Source organism: Podarcis melisellensis (genome assembly GCF_964234715.1).
Source record: "Podarcis melisellensis genome assembly, chromosome: 5".
In the NCBI taxonomy this organism is placed as follows: Eukaryota; Metazoa; Chordata; class Lepidosauria; order Squamata; family Lacertidae; genus Podarcis; species Podarcis melisellensis.
The window spans coordinates 5101151-5126749 of record NC_138537.1 but is presented as its reverse complement, the minus strand read 5'-3'; the positions used below and the strand labels follow the sequence as shown (position 1 = coordinate 5126749).

Below are 25599 nucleotides of genomic sequence, written 5' to 3'. Positions count from 1 at the left end.
GTGGGAAGGTGGGGAATCCTATCGGAGCAGCTGTGTGATTAAAATATAAATTGCAATGATGTGTGCGGTATTTTTTGTTGTTTCAGTACTTCAAGTCAATTGCGTGTTGTTTGGCATTTGGTTTTAAAATTTATTGCAGCCCCTTCGAACAGGGCAGCTTCAGTGTGTAGGTGTAGAAACGGTCAGCTTTTAAAAGTTTTTGCTAGGCAAATCTTGTCAACCCAAGAATCCTGCATCTAAGAAAGACCAACTCTGAGGGAGTCCTTTTTTCCAGATAAAAAGTTGTCCACACCCCATCATCCAACCACAGGGCATGCTGGCTTCCATGTATGTCAAGAGATATCACTTTCCTCCCCCCTTTCTGATACAGGCATTGGACCTTTTAAAAAAGCCCCTGATAGGCAGAAATACAATAGGAGAATCTTGCAGTGATGGGGGAAGGTTTCTCCTGTTGCATTTCTGCTGTCTTGCAGGGGCTGAGGGCTCTGCGTTTCAGCTGACAGAGGTTGAGGAATCTCAGCTTGGCTCCTTTCCTGAAACTAAGTGATTTCAGTAGTTTTCTCCTTGCAGGTGTCATTAGATAATAAAAAAAGCGTGTGTTTTATTCTGTAATGGCTTCTCGGCTGAATCAGACCTCTAGCCCAGCTTTCTGCTTCCAGTAAGGTCAGCCAAATACTTCTGGCAGATAACTGGGGCAGCCTGCTTACAACTCATGCTTAAACTTAAATGCTGTTTTTTTCCAACCGTCTGCTCAAAAGCATTCTCATACTTCTTCCCCCCCCCCAAAAAAATCCTTATCTGTGCCTGCTACAGTTGTGTGACAGGCAGAAATTCACCAGGTGTAGTGTTTCCTGTCACTGCATCCTCATCCTGGAGTTAGCCACGCCATCTGAATTTCTTCCCATATTTTCATGTTGAAAATACCATGCATCCCGTGTGTTTGCCTGCATGCATGTGATACTGCTGCAAATTGCATGCAGAAGCTGCTCTGTGCAGGAAATTTCATGCATGTACAATTTGCCATGCTTAAACCTTGGAATCTATGAAGCAGCTAGGGAAAGTGATCTGAGAGCCCTTCTACTTACTCAAGCATTTTGCGGCTGGAGATGAGTGCGTTGGACTCTCTCTAATGGATCCCTCGGGGTGTAAGCAATTGTGTTACGTATTCATTGTCTTTAAATGTTGCTAACCAGCCGTGAGCCTTCTGGGACAGGGCAGGTTACAACCCAAATAAGATGGATTTCCTGCAACTCTGCTCCGGTTGCATCTGAGGGTGGCCTCAGGGGCTAGTGTGGAGTAACTGATGGAGTGGCAACCTGCAGGGTCCGCACGCTGCTTTGTAGAATGGCACACCCCCTAACGGAGGGGAGAGAAACCTGTGGAGCCCTGAGGCATTGCTGTACTCCAACTCCTGGATAGCTCAGTTGGTTAGAGCAACGTGCTGATACTGCCAGGGTTGCAGGTTCAATCCTCGTATGGGACAGCTGAATATTCCTGCATAGTAGGAGGTTGGACTCTACAATTCTGTGATTCTGTGATTCTAACTCCCAACTTGAACATCCAGAGGGCTGCAGGTTCCCAAGCTGTCAGGAGTGAGCCAGCAGTAAATCACACCATGCAAACTGCAATTGACTCTTTATTAGCAAGAACATGATCTTGGCAGAGTGTCAGGCCTAATGAGCACAGCAGCTCATCCCTGGTAGGTCTTGCAGTTGCTGAAGACTGAAGGTCCCCACATCCCCATAGCTGCCTAAGCCCCGCTCCCCTCCAGGGTTTCTCCCAAGCAATCTGAGACTGTGCCTGTCTCTCCTCTGTGCTTTTCATGTCTCTCCTGGTTCTAGGGTACCAGGGAGAAGGGAAGCTTCCAGCAGGAGGCAGAGATACCTGGGACTCTTCAGCAGTCTGACTCATCTCTGCCTCTCGGCCTCTCCTGCTTCAGCTGCTGCCTCTGATTCTGGACTTCTGTCTGCCACAGACTCTCCCAGCTCACTAAGCCCTGTTGCCTCTTCAGCTTCCGACACCACCACTTCCCAGTCTTCTCCCTCTGTCCACCCACCAATCCCTGGACTCTTAGCCTTCTTCCCTCGGGGCTTCCCCAGCTGGTTCCTCCCACAATTCCTCTGCGTCCAACCGGTCCGCGACACCACTGGCAGCTAAGTGGATCTGCCCCTCCCAAGCTGACTGCTATGATTCTTCCCGCAGGCCCACCTTCCGGTACTTCACCTGGCACACCTGTGTGCTGGGCATCGCCGGCTGCTTCGTCATGGTCTTCCTCATCAGCCCCATCTACGCCTCAGCCAGCGTGGCCTTCATGGTGGTTCTCCTTGTGGCCCTCCATTACCTCTCCCCCAGCAGCAGCTGGGGCTACATCAGCCAGGCTCTCATTTTCCACCAGGTAAGCACGGGGTGGACCCCCAAAACTAGCTCTCTACCGCGGTCGGCAGCAAGCAAGACTTTCTCCTTTCTGATGCGAAATGTTTTAATCAGTGTTTTCGGGCGCTTTCGTTTGTCGGTTGCTCCTCCTGTGGGAGAAGGGGCGAGGCAGAAACACGGCGAGCAATCTCTTTTCCTTGCACACATAAACACCTGGAGCTGTGCTGACTAGTTTAGAGACAAGAGTTCTCCCTCTGGCAGCGTTCAGCCCTCTCGTAAATCAGGCAGGGTGGGAGGAGGAGGAGGAGGAGGAAGAAGACCCTTTTCCAGGGATTTCAAGGCAGGGTCTGCGAGCCTCATGCTCTGGCCACCCAAGGAAATTGCAGAACGCTCGAAAAGTATACATTTCCTGCAAAAGAGGCAAAAAAACTTTTGATTCCTGAGTATGCTAAAGCTATTCAATATTAGAAGCGATGTGGAAGGCAGCGATATTTTTTTGTTTATTATGGGTTTATGGGCATTAATTTTATTTATTTACCGTATTTTTCGCTCCATAATGTGCACCGGACCATAAGGCGCACCTAGGTCAGTGTCTTCTCCCTCCTGAGGAAAAGCCCGCAAGAGCCGTGCGGAGCTTGTGTGCGGCTCTTGGGGGCTTTTCCTGCCTGCCTCCCCCCTGCATTAGCTCCATAAGACGGACACACATTTCCCCTTACTTTTTAGGAGGGGGAAAGTGCGTCTTATGGAGCGAAAAATATGGTATTAAATTTGTAGACCACCCTTCATCTGACGATCACAGGGTGGTTCACTAAAATAATAATAATAATAATAATAATAATAATAATAATAATAATAATACGAAAAGAACCCAGCAAGCAGGACCGAAGAGCCCTCTCCCCAACCCACTGCAGCTTCCAGCAACTGGTAGCTCGTTTGCAAAACGCAGGACCAGGTGGTCCTCCCCGCCCCATACAGATTAATTTACCTGGTTGTCCTAATAATGTTTCGAACTCGCCTCCACCCCTTCCGCAAGGGAGCTGCACGCTCTTATCTCGCATCCTTTCAGACAGGCAACTCGTCCTTCCAGCTGGCGCCGTTCCCCCCGTGCTCTGCCCTTCCCTGGGATTCATTCCCAGACCCAGCAAGTTGGGCCTGTTGCCCAGCCCTTGCCTTTTAATTTTTGTGTCATAAAACCAACACTTAGCAGGGAAAAAACCCTGTTAGCACGTAATGGAATATTCTTATTACCCAGCTGCTGTCTTGCTGGCCTGCCTTAACGAAACTCAGGCCCTCAGCCAGGCCTGGTGAGTGGGTTTTGTTGTGTTTTAGCAGGTTCCGAGCACCTAAAACCCACAACGTTAGTACAGAAGGTCCAGACCTTCCAATTTGCAAAGTCGATTCATTTATTTATTGTGGGGTTTCCCAAACTTGGGACTCCAGCTGTTTTTGGACTACAGTTCCCATCATCCCTGGTTCTGCTAGCTAGGGATGATGGGAGTTGTAGTCCAACAACAGCTAGAGCCCCAAGTTTAGGAAACCCTGTTTATTGCGTTTGCGTCCACCTTCCCTCTCAAGGAGCTCAAGGTGGCATACGTAGTTCTCCTCATTTTACCCTCACAAAAACCTGTGAGGTAGGTTAGGCCGAAAGTGAGTGACTAGCACCCAAGGTCACCCGGTGAGCTTCATGGCTGAGTCAGGATTTGAACCCTGGTCTCCCAGGTCCTAGTCCAACACTCCAATTACTACTAAAAACACTGTTTCTAGCTTCCCACGACCCACCTCAAATGCTTGCATCTGAAGTGTTTGCTCGGATGCTAAGAAAACCTTTATGTGGGGCTGTAGCATGTTGGAAGAGCTTCAGATACATTATTTCAGTACAACAGCCCTGTACGGTAGGCCAGTGGCGGTGTCCCCCGTGTTGCAGATGGTGGAACTGTGGTTGAGTGCCGGTGAATTCATGGCCAGCGCCAGATCTGGAGACTTGAGCTAACTTCCTTGGAGCTTCGCTCTCACGAATCACTGGCTTGACCTGGAGTGTGCTTCCTGGAGTTTGTCCTGGTTACTTCCTCCTTGCAAGAAGCAAAAGAGGCCCTGACACTGCATTACAGCGGGACACAGCTCCTCTGCATTTCCCGTTTTCTGCTCGGCCCCTTTCTGCTAAACAAAAGAAGGAGAGTTTGGATTTGATATCCCGCTTTAAGACGTGGGTGGTGCTGTGGGTTAAACCACAGAGCCTAGGACTTGCCAATCAGAAGGTCAGCGGTTTTAATCCCCGCCACGGGGTGAGCTCCCCTTGCTCAGTCCCTTCTCCTGCCCACCTAGCAGTTCGAAAGCACATCAAAGTGAAAGTAGATAAATAGGGACCACTCCGGCGGGAAGGTAAACAGTGTTTCCGTGCGCTGCTCTGGTTTGCCAGAAGCGGCTTAGTCATGCTGGCCACATGACCCAGAAGCTGTATGCCGGCTCCCTTGGCCAGTAAAGCGAGATGAGCGCTGCCACCCCAGAGTCGGTCGCGACTGGATCTACTGCCTCCTGACACCCACATTTGGCTGAAATGCATCCACTTCTGAGGTGCAGCACCCCCAACACCACTAATCCATGCTGAGCAGGCCTTACTAGGAAACAAGGGTGATCTCTGGCAAGCGGTTTGGGCAGTGTTCAAAATCCCCCAGGTGCCAGGCTCGTTTTGCTACTGGCACGGGCCCATTCGCGACTGTGTTGTGTGGAGATTTGTGGGCACCAGGTTGGCGACTGACGTCTCCCTCGAGCACCTTTTCCATTTCCACTCTCTGCTTCTGCTTCTTGGATACTGGGACAAGTGAACTGTTGTCAAGCAATGTTGTTGAGATCATAGAATTGTAGAATTGCAGCGTTGGAAGGGGACCCGAGGCTCATCTAGAATCATAGAATCATAGAGTTGGAAAAGACCACCAGGGCCATCGAGTCCAACCCCCTGCCAAGCAGGAAACACCATCAGAGCACTCCTGACATATGGTTGTCAAGCCTCTGCTTAAAGACCTCCAAAGAAGGAGACTCCACCACACTCCTTGGCAGCAAATTCCACTGTCAAACAGCTCTTACTGTCAGGAAGTTCTTCCTAATGTTTAGGTGGAATCTTCTTTCTTGTAGTTTGGAACCATTGCTCCGTGTCCGCTTCTCTGGAGCAGCAGAAAACAACCTTTCTCCCTCCTCTATGTGACATCCTTTTATATATTTGAACATGGCTATCATATCACCCCTTAACCTCCTCTTCTCCAGGCTAAACATGCCCAGCTCCCTTAGCCGTTCCTCATAAGGCATCGTTTCCAGGCCTTTGACCATTTTGGTTGCCCTCCTCTGGACACGTTCCAGTTTGTCAGTGTCCTTCTTGAACTGTGGTGCCCAGAACTGGACACAGTACACCAGGTGAGGTCTGACCAGAGCAGAATACAGTGGCACTATTACTTCCCTTGATCTAGATGCTATACTCCTATTGATGCAGGCCAGAATTGCATTGGCTTTTTTAGCTGCCGCGTCACACTGTTGGCTCATGTCAAGTTTGTGGTCAACCAAGACTCCTAGATCCTTTTCACATGTACTGCTCTCAAGCCAGGTGTCACCCATCTTGTATTTGTGCCTCTCATTTTTTTTGCCCAAGTGCAATACTTTACATTTCTCCCTGTTAAAATTCATCTTGTTTGTTTTGGCCCAGTCCAGCCCCCGATGAATAGACCTTTAAGGTGCTGTTTGGCGCCTAGCTTATATACCTGAGTGTCTAACTCCGGTTTGGGGACACCAGTGTGGAGGGCAGAGGAATCTGGCCGCAGCCCTGCGACATTTGCAGGCAGGGAAACGTCGGTGTGTTAGCTGGGGCTGCCAGCGCCTCTGCAGACATCCGTCTGGCTTTGAGACGTCTTGGCAGATCGATGGGAGAAAGGAGTGCCCCGTGCAGGTGGATAAAAGCAGGCGTCGAAAACGCCACCTTCCTCTTCTCCTTACTCCCTCTTCTCCCAGCTCCCCAACCTTTCATTCCTGGCCCTGGCACACAGAGACTTTGGCAGGGAGCCAACACCACAGATTGTGTGCGGAAGGGGGGGGGTGGGAGGCGCGGGAGGGAAGGAATGATCTCCTCCTCTGCGGTGTGTCTGGGGTAATAACATTTACTCACCAGGGTGATGTTACCCCGTTGGACGCTGATCAAATGCACTTGTCCCCGGTAGTGAAGACAAATGCCGGCAGCTGAGGAGGTAAATGCATTAGCTTGCCCTGAGCTCTGACTTGTCTGACTGACATGTTTGCTCGGTTGTGCACACACACACACACACACACACACACAGCGAGGAAGGAAGCTAGCGGCTGGAGCAGATGATGAAGGAAGAGAAAGCGAGGGCTGTTTTTTCTCAGCCAAGAAGACGCTTTTATCAGGGACAGTTCGAAGAGCAGGGCTGGGGCAGACATCCCATCAGACATAACGTTTAATTTGTATACAGTGGTACCGCGGGTTACAGGCGCTTCAGGTGACAGATGCGTCAGGTTACAGACTCCACTAACCCAGAAATAGTACCTCGGGTTAAGAACTTTGCTTCAGGATGAGAACAGAAATCGCGTGGCGGCAGCGTGGAAGCAGTGGGAGGCCCCATTAGCTAAAGTGGTGTCTCAGGTTAAGAACAGTTTTAGGTTAAGAACAGACCTCCAGAACGAATTAAGTTCTTAACCCGAGGTATCTCTGTACCGCCTTTCTATATTACTCTGCACAAAGCCGTTTGCAAGCTGAAGAAACAACAAAATAGGCAGCAGCAATCGCACACGTAATAATCAATCTGATCCAGTACAAAAAAAGTCACAATAACCTTAAAATAAGCAACTTACATCAAATGAAGCAATATTCAGCAATCCATTAGAATATAACAGTAAACGGTAAAATTAAATATTGGCAAATAATAGTTAAACAGTTGACACTTAAGAATTGCAATGAAGAATTACTAAAGAATGATCAATAATAGTAACGGGAAGTCCCAATGCATAAAATGCCACACTTATGTCTAATCCATCCAAGTTGATGGCCCTCTCTGGCTCCTGTGGGAGGGAGTTCCACAGTTCAACTATACGCTGTAGAAGTTTTCTGCTGAAATGCAGGTCATCGGCACTCTTCAGATACGTGCATTTAAAAAAAGGGAAAACTTGTTCTCTGAGCACCCAGAGAGCAAGACTGTGTCAGTATTTTCATCCCTCCCATTGCAAAGATCAGCAGATCATGTTTGTTTTACTTTCTGCCTGTGAAAAAGGAGGGGGCGAAAACTACTCTTCCAGACTTCCGTCCCTAGTACTGTGCGGATTTTCTTCGATCTGTCTGGAGACAAGATGGCAGTATGAGAGAGCTGACTCTCCCAGTGTGGTGAGCCAGTGTGGTGTAGTGGTTAGAGCGGTGGACTCATAATCTGGTGAACCGGGTTCGCGTCTCTGCTCCTCCACATGCAGCTGCTGGGTGACCTTGGGCCAGTCACACTTCTCCGAAGTCTCTCAGCCCCACTCACCTCACAGAGTGTTTGTTGTGGGGGAGGAAGGGAAAGGAGAATGTTAGCCGCTTTGAGACTCCTTCGGGTAGGGATAAAGCGGGATATCAAATCCAAACTCCTCCTCCACTCCTCCTCTCCCGTACATGTTTGTTATGTTCTTTTATTTGTTTAATCAATAGAAATAAATTAGGTATGCCACGAAACCTCCGCAGCTTTGCTTCTGTTACTCTGCTGTTTTGAGGGGCTCACAATAGCAAATTGCACCGGGACCTATTCCTTGGGAATGCTGTGCTGCTGTTCCTGGGATCGGAAGGACAGAAGATGTTCCCGACACCCAGCCCATGCAGGCGCTGAAGACATGGGCTGTATATGGGTCAGACTGGCTCTTAATAAAATAAGAAGACGGTTCTGGATCAGGCCAGCGACCCATCTAGTCCAGCACCCTTTTCTATCAGTGACCAAGATCCAACTGTGGGAAGCCCCCCAGGCAGGACCTGATTGCAGCCCTGCGCTCCCTGCTTGGGGTTCTCAGCAACCGCCATTCAGAAACCCATTGCCTCCAACTGTGGAGGCAGAACATAGTCATCATGCCTGGTAGACCCTGATAGCCTGAACATCCTCTATGCACTTCTCTAACCTTCTTTTAAAGCCATCCAAGTCAAGTAGCCATCACTGCCTCCGCTGGGAGCAAGTTCCATAGATCTAACTTCACCGTTTGCAATGACATACTTTCGTTTTCCTTCCCACGTCCAGCTTCATTGGACGAGTCAGCTGTCACTTTGTTAACAGTGTCTTACAGATTGCAATTGCTTTACTGATAATTTGTTAATCTACATGATTTGTGCTGCGTTTGGGATCTTCTATTCTGGTCTCCCTTAGGAGATGGTGGACTTTCCTTCCTTGCAGGTTTCTAAGCTGAGTTTGGATGACCACCTGTAATGGGTGTTTTCACTGAGATTTCTGCATTGCAGGGGGTGGGGCTAGTTGACCCTGGGGGGCGGTTATTATTATTATTATTATTATTATTAGTGATGCTCATTTGATCAGAACTAACGCTCGGGAAGTAGGTGATCGGGACGCGGGTGGCGCTGTGGTGTAAACCACTGAGCCTAGGGCTTGCCGATCAGAAGGTCAGCGGTTCAAATCCCTGCGACGGGATGACCTCCCATGTTCACTCCCAGCTCCTGCCAACCTAGCAGTTCAAAAGCACATCAGAGTGCAAGTAGATAAATAGGTATCGCTCCGGCGGGAAAGTAAATGGTGTTTCTGTGAGCTGCTCTGGTTTCACCAGAAGTGGTTCAGTCATGCTGGGCACATGACCTGGAAAAACTGTCTGCGGACAAATGCGGGCTCCGTCGGCCAGTAGAGCGAGATGAGCGCCACAGACCCCAGAGTCATTCGCGACTGGACTTAACTGTCAGGGTTCCTTTACCTTTACCTTTACCTTTAAGTAGGTGATCAGGAAGCATCTACTGATAGTGCTCGCTTCGGCAGCACATATACTAAAATTAGAACGATACAGAGAAGATTAGCAGGAAGCATCCATTGATTGCTACAGGCCTCAGGCCCAACCCTTTGCCCTTTTCGATGAAACTAACATCCCGGATGCCCGGATGGCACCAGAGCTCGCTAAGGCTTCTCGCAGGGCCTGCCCACTCATCCCACCAGCCTCGGAGCCAAGACGCCTCCGTTGACTGGGAGCAGAGGGAGCCCTGAGCGCCGCCCGCTTGTCAAGGCGGAACCGCCAGCATATGGCGCTGTCAGCGTCTGCCACCCCCCCATTATCCCCTCAGCGCAGCGTGGGCAGTGGGGCGCTGAGGCGGAACCCTCCTCCTGCCAATCTGGGGCGCTGACAGGCAGGTGCCGCGTTCCCCTCACGCTCCCCATCTGGCTCTCCTGCTTCAAGCCTGGCTGGTTGTGGCAGGAGTGAGCACCTCCTTCCCCAGGGGCGGGAGGAGGTGGCGTCAGCCACAGACGGACATTGCTCCGCTCGGAGGGCAAACTTTGGTCTCAAAATGAATTTCTTAAAAAGCAAGTCCTGTGGCACCTCAGGCAAAGCGCTTGTTTTCAAGGAAAGGTGGGAGAGTTTTGAGGGGAACCTCTCAAAGGAGTTCCTTGCGTTTCCAGACGTTCGCGCCTCATGTTCAGTAAAATCCTGTGTGGTGTTTGCCGGATATTCGCTGACAAGAGTGACTCAAATAAGACTTTCGCACATCACTTTGATATGACGGATACGGGTGACCGTTTTGTCACACTTTCAGGCGCACATTTTACCACACAACCGCACCTGACCTGTGGCGAAATCCTCCGTAATATTGACAGGATGTAACCCATGAGGATAATCTCTAAGTTCTTTGGCCTCCTGCCACCCCGTCACCTTGTGTCAGATTGTTGAACGTATTCTCCTCAGCTCAGAGATCTGTCCTTTTCTATATTATGCACAAAGCACTGTGCACATCGATGGCGCTCTGCTATTATTCTTCCTCTCTACATCAGCCAGTGAGGAGCACCAAATCCACAGCGCCCAAGCAAGCTGTGGCTAAACTGCCTCCTTGCTTAGCTATAGAAACAGGGGGCTTTGAGGAGGGGGCTCCCTTCACCGCCACCTCAGATGCTTTGGCATCTGTCTGCCTTTTAAAACACACACACACACAAAACCCACAAATTTTCATTAGTTTTTATACAAATACAAAAAATCATTAAAAACTTATCCAGCAGTACAGCTAATGATGTTTGTTTCATCCGTTGTCTCTAGACATACACTTGCACATTCAACATTCAAACACGTTGCTTAAAGTAACCTCTCCACTGAGAATATCGAGCATTTGGTATAAGATCTTGATATTGGTCGTTAACATATTTAAAGAAGGGGGTCTGTGTTTCTATTCGTTATGCTTTTAATTGCCCTCCTGTGTCTGGTGAGACGTTCAGGGGTATATCAGTCTGGTTCTTCCATTGCTGAGCTAATCATTCTGTGGTCAGTGAGAAACCTACTACAGTGGTACCTCGGGTTAAGAACTTAATTCGTTCTGGAGGTCTGTTCTTAACCTGAAACTGTTCTTAACCTGAGGTACCACTTTAGCTAATGGGGCCTCCTGCTGCCACCGCCACACGATTTCTGTTCTCATCCTGAAGCAAAGTTCTTAACCTGACGTACTATTTCTGGGTTAGGGAGTCTGTAACCTGAAGCGTCTGTAACCTGAAGCGTCTGTAACCTGAAGCGTCTGTAACCTGAGGTACCACTGTAGTTCACTGTAGGTAGAGCCTATGTCCAAAGATATAGCCTCTTGGGACGAAGTCAAACTGCTGCATTAGCAGCACCAACGTGACCTCCACAGGGCGCTAGCCTGGACAGTGTGTCTGGAGGTCCTGGGCAGCCCAGACAACAAGACCACCCTCTTGGGCTCCCTGATGGGGTCCAAAGGAAAGCAGAGCAAGACATTGGGCACTGGCTTGGCTGCAGGAGTTGCTGGAAGGAGGTGTACAAGGCACCATCCTGCTGTCTTGGGGACTCCATTCCGGATTTGTGTAGGGTTTACTCCTTAGCATTTTCTTCTCCTGAAGATGTCCCGCAAGGCAGCTGAGGTTCAGGATCAAAGTTTTCCTTCTCCTAGATCAGGCATGGGCAAACTCGGCCCTCCAGATGTTTTGGGACTACAACTCCCATCATCCCTGACCACTGCTCCTGTTAACTAGGGATGATGGGATTTGTAGTCCCAAAACATCTGGAGGGCCGAGTTTGCCTATGCCTGTCCTAGATGGGCTACGAGCCCCATCTGCTCCTCACCTCCCTCTACAGCAGGCTTCCTCAACCTCAGCCCTCCAGATGTTTTGAGACTACAATTCCCATCATCCCTGACCGCTGGTCCTGCTAGCCTTCTTGACCATTGGACCTTCTCTTGGTCTCGTTGGTTCAATCTGCCAGAGCCTTTCTTTGCATGCAAAAGAAGCCCCTGACTCCCCAGGGATTTGAGACCCTTCGGCTCCTCTCACCTGGTTTAGCCGGCCAGTGGAAGCCATTTCGTAGGTTGTGGCTGCTGTCGCATGCTGACAGCATCTCGGAGCCACAGGTGAGAGCTGAGTGCTGGGGTGGGAGCAAAGGAGAGCAAAGCACCCCAGAAGGAGCACAATGTGTCCCCCACCAGAGGTACTCCCATCCCCTAACACCCCATTGAACCCTCCAGCCTGACTCTTTTTTTTGGGGGGGGGGATATTTTTATTAGGAATTTCAACATAATAATTTATCACAAAGACATCATCCTCATTCCCCTCCCCCCATTTTATCCCTCCCCATTTCCCCCCAAAAGAAGAAGAACACCCCCACCCACCCCCAGACTTCCCTCAGCTCCTCTCTCTGGTTTCTCAGCACATGTTATTCTCTGCATATTATAAAATTGTAAAGATCCTTAACTTATCCATCTATATATTACCAATAAAAACCTGCCAAGGAGTCCAGTTCATTTTGTTGTTTCTTTAAGTACTTTGTAAAAGGCTCCCATTCTTCTTTAAAGTCACAGTTGTCCTTATCACGTAGTTTGTGTGTCAGTTTCGCCAATTCCACATAGTCCACCAGTTTCTCTAGTCCTTTAGTCGGGGTTTCCTCGTTCTCCCATCCTTGTGCTCTTGCCGCCGTTGTTGTGTACATGAAGATGTTTTTCAATTTCCTTGGCGGGTCTTTTCCTACAATCCCAAACAAAAATGCTTCAGTCTTTTTTACAAATGCTAAATTCTCTCTCTCTCCCCCCCACAGGTCCGCAAATATCTGCTGATGTTGGACATCCGCAAGGAGCACGTCAAGTTCTGGCGGCCGCAGGTGCTGCTGATGGTCCGGAACCCGCGGACATCCCTGCAGCTCATCAGCTTCATCAACGACCTCAAAAAGAGCGGCTTGTATGTGCTTGGCCACGTGGAGCTGGATGACTTGGGTAAGGGGGCAGCGGGAGGCCAGCTGGGTGACCCCCCAAGACCTCTGGAGAGATGCAACCATGTGCCCCAGGGAGAAGGCACATAGGACGTTGCCTTGGACTGAGTTGTACCACCCACCCACCTAGCTTGGAGAGGCTCTCCTGGGCAGGGGGGGCCCTCGGTAATATGGCACCCTGTGTGTGGCCAAGATTTGACACCTCCTTCCCCAGCCCTCGCTCCAGCCAAGCAAGGTGCCAGGCCTGGGGCATAGCTGTCAACCGTCCCTTATTTGGCGGGAAGCTCCCTCATCCCAGCACCGTTTCCCGCTGCTGTCCCAGATTGATGATGTCCCTTAAATTTCCCGGGTTTGATGCTCGCCCGGCTCGGGAGGGAAGCAGCAGCCCGGGGTCCTCCGCCTCGAGAGAGAGCGCGCGCACGAGCTGCCATGTCTCCGTCTCTCCCTTTTCCCCCTCAGGGGCGCATCATGAGGGGACAGGTGGCGGCGGGCGGGCAGGCAGCCCCTCTCTTGCGAGACTTCCGTCGCGCTGCCAGGGGAAGCCAGAGGCAGTGACGGGGGCGGCGGGGACTGAGGAGGCGGCCTGAGGGAGGAGGAAGAGGAGGGGACGGGGAGGGATGCTTCAGTGGCCGCGGTGGCGGCGCAACCACCTCATGCCGGGTTCGCGGGCGGCTTGGCTGATAGTCTCTCCCTCCCTCCCTCCCTCTCTCTTGGGCGGGGAAGGGCCGATGGAACTCCTCACGCCAGGACGAAGGCAGCCCCAACGTGATAAACTGGAACCAGGCTGGAGGTTATTGTGGGTTTCAAAAACTTTATCACGGACTAAACGAACGTGCCCAGTTGCCTGGCCTCGAAAACAATATTGTAGAATTGGAAAAAGTTCGGGAAAGGGCAACCAAAAGGATTGAGCGGGTGGAAGAAAGATTGAAGCGTTTGGGACTTTTCAGTTTAGAGGAAAAGGCGAGGGAGAATCAACAGGGTAGAGGTTTGTGAAATCATGTGTGGTCTGGAGTAAGTGGATGGAAAAAACTTGCGGACGTCCATTGAAGCTGAACGTTGGAAGAGTCAAGGCAGATGAAATACTTATTCACGCTGCACATAGCTGAACTATGGAACTCATTCCCACAGGCAGCAATGATGGCCCCTGGCCTAGATGGCTTTAAAAGAGGATTGGTCAAATTCAGGGAGGAGGAGAGGGCTATGGATGGCTCCTAGCCAGGATGACCATGGTCTGCCTCCACGGTCAGAGGTGCCAATGCATCTGAATACCACAGGAAAAGAGAGGGGTCTTGTGTTCGGATCCTGCTTGGAGATTTCCTATTGGGGCTTCAGGTTGGCCACTGTCAGAACAGGATGCTGGACTAGAAGGGCCATTGGCCTGATCCAGCGGGCTCTTCCTATGTTCCTAAGCTAATAATAATAATAATAATAATAATTTATTTATACCCCACCCATGTGGCTGAGTTTCCCCAGCCACTCTGGGCGGCTTTCGACAGAATATTAAAATACAATAGTCTATTAAACATTAAAAGCTTCCCTAAACAGGGCTGCCTTCAGATGTCTGCCTCTGGCCTTTGGTCAGGGCGCAGCCTGACTCCCTCCTTTGGCAATCTTTACAAATCTTTAGTTTATGGTTGCCATCAATTTTGATTTTAATTCATTTTTATAATGTTTTATAATGTTGTACTGTTTTAGTGTTGTTAGCCGCCCTGAGCCCGGCATCGGCTGGGGAGGGCGGGATATAAATAAAATTTTTTATTATTATTATTATTATTATTATTATTATTATTATTATTATTATGTCTTCTAAAAGTCTGGTAGTTGTTTATCTCTTTGACATCTGGTGGGAGGGCGTTCCACAGGGCGGGTGCCACCACCGAGAAGGCCCTCTGCCTGGTTCCCTGTAACCTCACTTCTTGCAGGGAGGGAACCGCCAGAAGGCCCTCGGAGCTGGACCTCAGTGTCCGGGCAGAACGATGGGGGTAGAGACACTCCTTCAGGTCTACTGGACCGAGGCCGTTCAATGGATGGCTCAGCAGATTTTCCTGCCAAGTGCATGGCTGTCATTTCCTGGGTGGGGTGAGGAGGCAGGGAGGCCAGCGCCCTACAAAAACATAAGCAGGAGTGCCAGTTTCAGCTCTATCAATTTGCACCGCTCCAATGTCCTTGCCAGCTCACCTGTCCCCTTCCAGTTAAGCTGGAGCGGAAGTTCTGCCCTCTGGTTGAGAAGTTTGAGTCTCCCAGAGTGCAAGTTTGCTGCAAGAGTTGATGTCTCAGCTCGGCCTTTTTGTTTACTCTCAGTCGTGAGCACGTGCCCCTTCCGGTGAACACATGTACACCAGCGCAGCGCTCCTCACGCTGCACGGATGCTCCAGCCAAAAGCATTCGCAAGCGCACCTGGGTCTGTGTGCCGCCTGCCCAGGCTCCCAATTCTACCTGCCTGCTGTCCTTTGTACTGCAAATTGATTTCTCAGCTGCTTTTGTGAAGGCCGCAAACGGGGCCCCTCCCAGAGCTGTTCTGGTTTCCATGGTGACTAATGGATTTTTTTCCCCTCCCGCTGAAAAGAGGGGAAAGTAGAAAGAGGAAGATAGTTAATTTCATTTTTCAACCACACACACACACACACAGAGAGAGAGAGAGAGAGAGAGAGAGAGAGGGCAAATATGAGAGATAAAGTACGACAGCTTAGTTGGGGTGGATCAATGAGAAAGGATTCCTGGGTCTTTGGGTGGATAAGAGGTGAACTTGGTGCCAAGTGTGAAGACCCTCTGTGAATGCGCTTGTGAGCTCCAAGCACTGTCAGAAGCTGCTACTTCCACCCACATTGGGGAACTTTGTGGCAGAGGGAGAAATGAACCGTTCTTGGGTTTGGCGAGGCGCAAGTCCATCGTCACAACACACACGTGACACAGAATTCTCTGAAACGGTAAATTTTAAAGAGAGCCATGCGGGGAGAGCTTTCCATTATCTTTTAGGGCATATAAATTGTGGATTGCAGAGTTGCGAACGATATCTCATCTTAAAAGTGCGGAATATGTAGGTTTATACTTAAAGTACAGTGGCTGGCATTGTCACTTCATTCCCCCGAATCAGAGGCATGCAGTAAAAGAAGCCAGGAATGCGAATTGCAGCTTTTGGGACCTTTGTAGCTCTCGACTGAGGTGTTACGGAGTGTTCCTGGACATCCCAACTGCTCATGTGCTTTGGGAAGCGTCAGCACATGAAGCCTACGGGCAGATTGTTGTTTAGTCGTTTAGTCATGTCTGCCTCTTCGTGACCCATGGACCAGAGCACGCCAGGCACTCCTGTCTTCCACTGCCTCCCACAGTTTGGTCAAACTCATGCTGGTAGCTTCGAGAACACTGTGACACCATCTCGTCCTCTGTCTTCCCCTTCTCCTTGTGCCCTCCATCTTTCCCAACATCAGGGTCTTTTCCGGGGAGTTTCTCTTCTCCTGAGGTGGCCAAAGTCTTGGAGCCTCAGCTTCAGGATCTGTCCTTCCAGTGAGCACTCAGGGCTGATTTCCTTCAGAATGGAGAGGTTTGATCTTCTTGCAGTCCATGGGACTCTCAAGAGTCTCCTCCAACACCATAATTCAAAAGCATCCATTCTTCGGCGATCAGCCTTCTTTATGGTCCGGGGGGGGGGGCAGATAGGGCTGTGCTTTGTTGGCGAGAAGGGGCATAGCAGGGAAGGAAGAAGAAGGCAGCACGATACCAACATGTTATCGGTCAGCGGTCAGGTTGTGCGAATGTTGCCGGAGAGAAGTGAGGTGTGTCTGGCAAACACGCGTGGTAGTGTGTGTCCGCAACAGTACTGCACATGAATCATAGGAGCCAACTTCTAGGGGCCATGGGGGCTTCAACCCCCACAATAAAATATTTGAGGGGGCCGGGTCCCCACAAAGTTGATGGGCATTCCCATTCAAATGGTGTGTATGCATTGCATCATATGATTGATTATGCGGGGCGGGGCTTACCTGGGCCCCCGCAATATTTTATTCAAGTTAGCACCCCTGGTGTTACTGGGATGGCTCAGTCTGTAGAGCTTGAGACTCTTCATCTCAAGGTTCTGGGTTCAAGCCCCAATGTCGGGCGAATGATTTGCGCATGGCAGGGGGTTGGACTATGTGATCCTGGTGCTCTTTTGCAAAATAATAATAATAATAATAATAATAATAATAATAATAATAATAATAATAATAATAATAATAATTTATTATTTATACCCCGCCCATCTGGCTGGGCCTCCCCAGCCACTCTGGACGGCTTCCATAAAAACCAAAAATACAGTAAAATATCATACGTTAAAAACGTCCCTGAACAGGGCTGCCTTAAGATGTCTTCTGAATGTCAGGTAGTTGTTTATCGCTTTGACATCTGCTGGAAGGGCATTCCACAGGGCGGGCGCCACTACTGAGAAGGCCCTCTGCCTGGTTCCCTGTAGCTTTGCTTCTCGCAATGAGGGAACCGCCAGAAGGCCCTCGGCGCTGGACCTCAGCGTCCGGGCAGAATGATGGGGGTGGAGACGCTCCTTCAGGTATACTGGACCGAGGCCGTTTAGGGCTTTAAAGGTCAACACCAACACTTTGAATTGTGCTCGGAAACATACTGGGAGCCAATGTAGATCTTTCAAGACCGGTGTTATATGGTCTCGGCGGCCGCTCCCAGTCACCAGTCTAGCTGCCGCATTCTGGATTAGTTGTAGTTTCCAAGTCACCTTCAAAGGTAGCCCCACGTAGAGTGCATTGCAGTAGTCCAAGCGGGAGATAACTAGAGCATGCACCACTCTGGCGAGACAGTCTGCAGGCAGATAGGGTCTCAGCCTACGTACCAGATGGAGCTGGTAAACAGCTGCCCTGGACACAGATTTGACCTGTGCCTCCATGGACAACTGTGAGTCCAAAATGACTCCCAGGCTGCGCACCTGGTCCTTCAGGGGCACAGTTACCCCATTCAGGACCAGGGAATCCTCCACACCTGCCCGCCTCCTGTCCCCCAGAAACAGTACTTCTGTCTTGTCAGGATTCAACCTCAATCTGTTAGCCGCCATCCATCCTCCAACAGCCTCCAGACACTCACACAGGACCTTCACTGCCCTCACTGGTTCTGATTTAAAAGAGAGGTAGAGCTGGGTATCATCTGCATACTGATGAACACCCAGCCCAAACCTCCTGATGATCTCTCCCAGCGGCTGCATGTAAATGTTGAAAAGCATGGGGGAGAGGACAGAACCCTGAGGCACCCCACAAGTGAGAGCCCAGGGGTCTGAACACTCATCCCCCACCACCACTTTCTGAACACGGCCCAGGAGGAAGGAGCGGAACCACTGTAGGACAGTGCCCCCAGCTCCCAGCCCCTCAAGACGGTCCAGAAGGATGTTGTGGTCGATGGTATCAAACGCCGCTGAGAGATCCAGCAGAACTAGGAAACAGCTCTCACCTTTGTCCCTAGCCCGCCAGAGATCATCAACCAGTGCGACCAAGGCAGTTTCAGTCCCATGATGAGGCCTGAATCCCGACTGGAAGGGATCCAAATGGTCCGCTTCTTCCAGGCGTGCCTGGAGTTGTTCGGCAACCGCTCACTCAATCACCTTGCCCAAGAATGGAAGGTTTGAGACTGGGCGATAATTGGCCATCGTGGCCGCATCTAAAGATGGTTTTTTAAGAAGCGGTTTAATAACCGCCTCTTTCAGTGGGTCTGGGAAGGCTCCCTCACAGAGGGAAGCATTCACCATCCCACGAAGCCCATCGCCCAGTCCTTCCCGGCTAGCTTTTATAAGCCAGGATGGGCAAGGATCCAGGAGACAGGTGGTTGGTTTCACTCGTCCAAGCAGCCTGTCCACATCCTCAGAAGTAACAGATTGGAATTGATCCCACTCAACTTGACTAGACAGAACTCTAGCACTCTCCCACCCCGGCCCTGCTCCCACGGTGGAGTCTACTTCTTCCCGAATCTGAGCGATTCGGGATAATAATGATATACCGCCCTTCATCAAAAGATCTCAAGCCAGTTCACAAGATGATTCTATGAAATTGGGAACTCTGTGAGTGATGGGGAATGGGTACCAGTAAGGTGTTGGAGAAACCATAGCCATGGATATGTGTGTGTGTTAGGATAGGGTAACTGGCGACCCAGAAGATGCTGGACCAGCCTTTCTCAACCTGTGGGTCCCCAGATGTTGTTGAACTACAACTCCCATCACCCCTAGCTAGCAAGGCCAGAGCTCAGGGATGATGGGAGTTGTAGTCCAACAACATCTGGGGACCCACAGGTTGAGAACTGCTGTGCTGGACTCTCTGGTGTCGTTATCCCTGACCACTGCCATTCTGGCTGGGGCTGATTTGGTTAAGAGAGTCCAACAACAGATGGAATTCTGATGCCTTCTGCAGCTGTCTCTTAAAGTTGTTTGCCCCTGTTGATGGACTTGTAGGGAGGTGCCTCCACACGCAGGTTCCCTCCATATGTGTGAATGTGTCCGTGCTTATCCAAGGGTCTCCTCCCACTGTAGGCTTTGCTCTGGAGGTCCAACGCAACGCCGGCCGGCTGACCCTCTCCTTTCTCTCTTAGACTCCCTGCCTTCTGACCCCTTGCCGCACCAGTCTGACTCATGGCTGCAGCTTGTGGACAGGCTGAACATCAAGGCCTTCGTCAACCTGACCCTTTCGGACTCCATCAGACATGGCACCCAGCAGCTGCTCTTCATCTCTGGCTTGGGTGAGTATCCCTTTTTGTTTGGGCCAGAGAACTGGGCAGCTGAGGAGGAATTAGGGGCAGGCTGTGTGTTGCAAATAAATATATTTTAGGAAGGGGGTTACTGTTTCGTTTTTTGTTACGAATTTTGTGTTTTTATCTTGTATTTTCATCTAAGGATGAAGGGCGGTATACAAATTTAATAAATAGTACACATGAGATTCGTGGGACGCGGGTGGCGCTGTGGGTAAAACCTCAGTGCCTAGGACTTGCCAATCGTATGGTCGGCGGTTCGAATCCCCGCGGCGGGGTGAGCTCCCGTCTTTCGGTCCCAGCTCCTGCCCACCTAGCAGTTTGAAAGCACTCTTAAGTGCAAGTAGATAAATAGGGACCGCTTTATAGCGGGAAGGTAAACGGCGTTTCCATGTGTTGCGCTGGTGCAGGCTCGCCAGAGCAGCTTCGTCACGCTGGCCACGTGACCCGGAAGTGTCTTCGGACGGCGCCGGCTCCCGGCCTCTAGAGCGAGATGAGCACGCAACCCTAGAGTCGGACACGACTGGCCCATACGGGCAGGGGTACCTTTACCTTTACACATGAGATTCAGGCATGCTTTCTGGTTGTGGGGAGGGCGTACTTTGCTGCCTGCAAGGTGCTTTGACGTCCCAACTTCAGGACTTCAAAGCGCCTGGAGAAATCACCTGGCTGCCTTGGTGACCTCAGCTGATGGACAGGCAAGCCACCCCTCTTGCAAATTTGGTCCACGAAACCAATCCAGATCTGGCCCACAGAGTTCAAAAGGTTCCCCGCCCCGCAATATGGATCTAGTTGAACCAAATGCCTAAGCTGCCTCTGTTCCTAAACCCCACAAGGCTGACCAATGAAATACAGCAATATTTCTTCATTTTTGTGGCTGCATCAAATATAATTGTAGGACGGAACTGGCCACCAATCCATTTTCATTCCTTTGTTTTGGGGAGGTAGGGGTTGTGAGGGCAACTTTTACCGCCAACCATTTACCCCCAATCTTGACCTTGTTTGTTGCTGCAGCTCAGTCCCTCCTCCTTGATTTGATTGGGCTCAGCCGGTAGAGCATGGGACTCTTGACTGTGGATTTTGAGTCCCAGCTTGGGTGAAATATTCCTCCATTGCAGCAGGGGGTTGGACTAGATGACCCTCAGGGTCCCTTCCAACTCTACAATTCTAAGACTCTGTGATTCTACTTTCATTCCGCTTTCCAGCAACAGAAGTTGTGTTCAAAGCAGCTCATGACAGACACAATAGCATTAAGAAGCAAAGCAGAACAATGTAGATGTTGCAAACCAGAGATTCCCAAACCTGGGTCTCCAGCTGTTTTCGGACTACAGTTCCCATCATCCCTGACCACTGGTCCTGCTAGCTAGGGACGATGGAAGTTGTAGCCCAAGAACAGCTGGCGACCCGAGTTTGGGAAACCCAACTAATACTCCCTTGCCTCTCTCTCCCTCTCCCAGGAGGCATGAGGCCCAACACCATCGCTCTGGGCTTCTACGACGACACGACCTCGGAGGACCGCCTCTCCCAGCACCCGGCCTTCAGCAGCGGGGAGGAGGTGGCCTGGCAGAACTTCCCTCCGCCGTGGACGTCGGGGACGCAGAAGTGCCTCTCTCCCCGCGAGTACGTGGCCATCATCGCGGACGCCCTGAAGATGCAGCGCAACGTTCTGCTGGCGCGCTCCTTCGAGGAGCTAAAGCCGCCGCAGGAGCTGGGATGGCGGGCCCAGCCCCTCATCGACGTCTGGCCCATCAACCTGCTGCGGCCTGACAGCGCCCACTACGTGAACACCTGCAGCCTCTTCCTGCTGCAGATGGCCTGCGTCCTGGCCATGGCCCGTGCTTGGCGCCGCGCCCGCCTGCGCCTCTTCCTCTGCATGGAGAGCGGCACCCGACCCCGGGGCCAGGAGGACAAGCTGCGCCAGCTCCTGAAGGACCTGCGCATCCAGGCAGACATTCACACGGTGCTGTGGGACAGCGCAGTGGCCCTCCACTGGCACCGCCAGCAGGAGATGGCCGGCGCCACCGACGCCTTCGGCATCCCCGGAAACGTGGCACAAGTGACGGACGAGTACCTGAGCGCCGTCAACCAGCTCATCCTCCAGCAGAGCTCCGCCCCCACCGTCCGCTTCCTCTACTTGCCCCGCCCCCCAGCGGACACCACCCTGTACGGCAGGTACTTGGAGCAGTTGGAGGTGCTCACTCGAGGGCTGGGCCCTACGCTGCTGGTGCACGGGGTCAGCGCTGTCACCAGCACTGAGCTCTAGGTTGGGTGCTGCGCGAGGTCGGCCTGAGCCGTGGCTGGCTGGCTTGCTGATGCCCCGTGACGGTCAAGGGTTGGGGAGTGCCAGGGCACCAGAGTGGTGTGGTGGGTCAAGAAGTGAAGGTGGGCAGCAGGTTATACTGGGGCTGCTCTCTGGGCCCTGCTGGACTGGACACGGGCAGCCTAAGCGTCCTCTTTCACCAAAGACTGGGCCTACTTGGAGGACTCCTGGGCGTGGGAACTGTGAGCCCCGCTTCTGGGGCCCAGCAAAGCCATTCGGGCCAAGAAGAGACTGTTACGTCCTGCAGGGACGTCCCGTCAACACTTTGGAAGACTCTGTGAGCTCACGCAGAGGGGACCCGAGTGAGACCAGAGCAGTACCAAGCTAGCACTTTGCCAAGTGGCCTTGGAAAAACTCTGCAGCAGCCCCGGTGCCTTTGATACGTGTAGAAACAGGAGCAAAAATAAAGATGGTCCTGAAGGATCTGAGCAGGCTGCTGTGGTGGCGTTTGGGGTGTTGATGGCAAGGAGCTTGGGGCAGTTGTCACAGGAGTGTGCTGGTCAGTAATCGTGGGAAGTAAATCTCTCTTACGAAAACACGAGCTCCAGAGACTTGGTTGAGTGTCAGGCCTAATGGGCAGAGCAGCTCGTTCCTGGTGGTCTTACTCCATGAATACCAGCTGCTGAGACTGAAAGCCCCCACCTCCACACAGCCTTCTAGGTCCCCTCCTCTCCCAAGCAATCAGAGACTGTACCTGCTTGCAGTCAACCTCTGCTCCGCCTGTTTCAGCCCATTTCTGGTTCTGGGAGGTGGGAAGGGAGCTTGTCACAGCAGCAGGAGGAGACACCCGGGACTCTCCAGCAGCCAGACTCATCTCTGCCACAGCCTCTCCTAACTCACTCAGCCCTGTTACCTCTTCTGTTTCTGACACCTTCTCTTCCCAGTCTTCTCCCTCTGACTGCTCATCATCCCACCCCCACTGCCCCGGCCTCTGAGCCTTCTTACCTTTGGGGTTTCCCAAATGGCTCCTCCCACCATTCCTCTGCCCCCAACCAGTCCATGACAGTGGCGGTGGTCTGAATGGCTGATTCGTTGCGGCAGTGTCAGGCTCCCTCCACACCCCCCGGAAGGATGGAGAGCATTAGAAGGGGGGACACCATTATGCTGATCAGGTTATAGCTCCACTTTCATGTGAAATTTCGGATGCAAAAAGCAGCAGCTGATCCCTTTGAACAACAATGTGAATGGAAAAGATAATCATTTCTGAATTTCCAATCCAGTTGTCCTCTCCTCCCTCCTTGGGCCCTAGAGGTTTTCTAGTGGGTCTACTGTGGAACCAAAATTACTTCTGTCCTCAGACTGAAGACAGAAGTAATAGTCTTAAAAGTAGTCACAGTGAGCTAGTAACATAGGAAGCTGCCTCCAACTTTGACTTTAAACCTGCAAAAAACACCACTACTGGAAAAACAGTTGCAAAACTCCTCTTGGGTTTGGGAGAAGCAACAGGATGTTGGTTACCTCACAGGTGCTAGCCAGTAGCTACCCACCATATCCATCCTTCGCCCCATCACACACACATATACACACAAACTTGCAGAAACCATTTGTTCCCACCGTTCCCAACAGGACAGAAGAAAATGTCTGCGTCTCCAGAGCAGTGAATGAGCGTCCAGCCCACCTCAGCCCGTGCATGAAATGTTACTTCTGTCCCCACCTTTTGCTTCTGCCTTCATTGGTCCTTTGTGCAGATTTCTTTCCAGGTATCCACAATGGCCGGCAAAATCTGGTTCTCTGGAAGAAACATGAAAATCCGACCTTGACACTGGCAGTAGCTTTTCCTCCACTCACCCTTTCACTTGGGGGACAGGGAGTGTTTTATCATTTACTACATTTATATCCTACCCTTTCCTTCTAAGAGCTCAAGGTGTGCCAAACATGTCGCCTCTTTCTCCCAGTTGTATTCTCACAAAAACCCTGCAAGGGAGGTTAGGCAGACAGTGACTGATGGGGTAACCCATGGCTGAGTGGGGATTCGAATCCTGGTCTCCCATGTCATCTGCCTGATGCTCTGACCACTGCACCACACTGTCCCTAGTGACTGGCACCCAGGACCCTGTGTCTCAGCACAGTGTGCCTATCACACGTCCCTTTCTGTGCCCTCCCTGTTGCCTTTCCGCAGCCCCTAACTGCACCGGTTGAACGGCTGCTTGCCAACCTACCCCTGTGAACCGCCACCTTACGTCCGGTGCCAGGCAACTTGCGTGGGCACAGAGCAGCCTTTTCCCAAACTTCCGCCCTGCAGATGGCATCTCTCAACACACTGACACATGCAAATCGCTGCCATATCTGTGGCGCCTGGCGTCTCAAGCAGTGCTGCCCACGTAGCCATGTCTTTTTCTCCTTCGCTGGCCAGGCAGGGGCGAGAGGGGAAATCTGCCAGGAATCAATTACTGGTGTCATTGCTGCCTGCTAACACCGGCTCCCCCTGGGCTTCTCCTCCCTTCATCAGGCTTGTCACTTCTCCTGACAGGCTGCCGCTTTCGCCGTCGCCCCTGCGCTTCCCCCTCCACCGCTCAGTTCTCAAGGAGACACGCGGTGGGAAAGCCCCGCAGGGCTGCGGACTCTGTAATGAGTACAGGGAACGGAGGGGCTGACCCAAAGGGGTGGAGGACGTGAGGGCAGGAGACTGGAGTCTTTTTGGATACCCGATGTGCTAATCGGAACCCAACCCATGGTCCCTGTGGAGCCAAACAGGAGCACCTGAGCCCAGGAGGGGTGGAATTGCAGAACTGGAGAATTGTATTGTTGTAAGAATTGGAGAATTGTATTGTTGGTGCTGGAGGAGACTCTTGAGAGTCCCCTGGACTCTCAAGATTAAACCTCTCCATTCTTAAGGAAATCAGCCCTGAGTGCTCACTGGAAGGACAGATCCTGAAGCTGAGGCTCCAAGACTTTGGCCACCTCATGAGAGAAGAGAAGACTCCCTGGAAAAGACCCTGATGTTGGGAAAGATGGAGGGCACAAGGAGAAGAGGATGACAGAGGACGAGATGGTTGGACAGTGTTCTCGAAGCTACCAGCATGAGTTTGACCAAACTGCAGGAGGCAGTGGAAGACAGGAGTGCCTGGCGTGCTCTGGTCCAGGGGGTCACCAAGAGTCAGACACGACTAAAGGACTAAACAGCAACAATTGTAAGGGATCCCGAAGGGTCCTCTAGACTAACCCCGTATAGTGCAGGAATCTCGCTAAAGCATCCTTGACAGGTGGCTACCCAACCTCTGCTTAAAAACCTCCAAGAAACGAGAGCCCACCACCCTGCTGTCAGAAAGCTCTTCCTAATGTTTAGTCGGAATCTTGTTTCTTATCATTTGACTCCCATCGGTTTGGGTCCTACCTTCTGGAGCAGGAGAGAGTGAGCTTGCTCCATCTTCCCTGTGACAGCTCTTCAGGTATTTGAAGGCAGCTGTCATCACCTGGCAATCTCTTTTCCAGGCTAAACATACCCAGATCCTTCAAGTGCTCCTCAAAAGATTCAGTAGTCTTGGTTGCACTACTTGCACAAGTTCTGATTGATCAATATCCTTCTTAAATTGTGGCCACCAGAATTGGACACAGGTATTCCAGGTGTGGTCTGACCAAGGCAGAGTAGAGTGGTACTATGACTTCCCTTGATCTGGACACTATACTTCTCTTGATGCAGCCTAGAATAGCATCCACCTTTTTTGCTGCTACATCACACTGTTGGCTCTCCTCTGCGCACCTTCCAACTTGTCAATACCCTTCTTAACCTTTGGTTCCCAGAACTGGACACAGGACAGCAGGTG

At 51.3% G+C, this 25599-nt stretch overlaps 1 protein-coding gene across 1 annotated transcript in view; it reads left to right on the top strand.

Moving 5' to 3' along the window:
• Positions 1–22268, top strand: part of LOC309369719 (solute carrier family 12 member 9-like) — a 94695-nt gene extending 72427 nt beyond the window's left edge. The window contains exons 10-13 of the mRNA XM_081910893.1: positions 2203–2395; positions 12619–12793; positions 19360–19506; positions 20973–22268. Coding sequence (XP_081767019.1) covers positions 2203–2395; positions 12619–12793; positions 19360–19506; positions 20973–21778 — 1321 coding nt within the window. The 3' untranslated portion in view covers positions 21779–22268. The remainder of the gene's footprint in view (positions 1–2202; positions 2396–12618; positions 12794–19359; positions 19507–20972) is intronic.
• The last annotated feature ends 3331 nt before the right edge of the window (positions 22269–25599 follow it).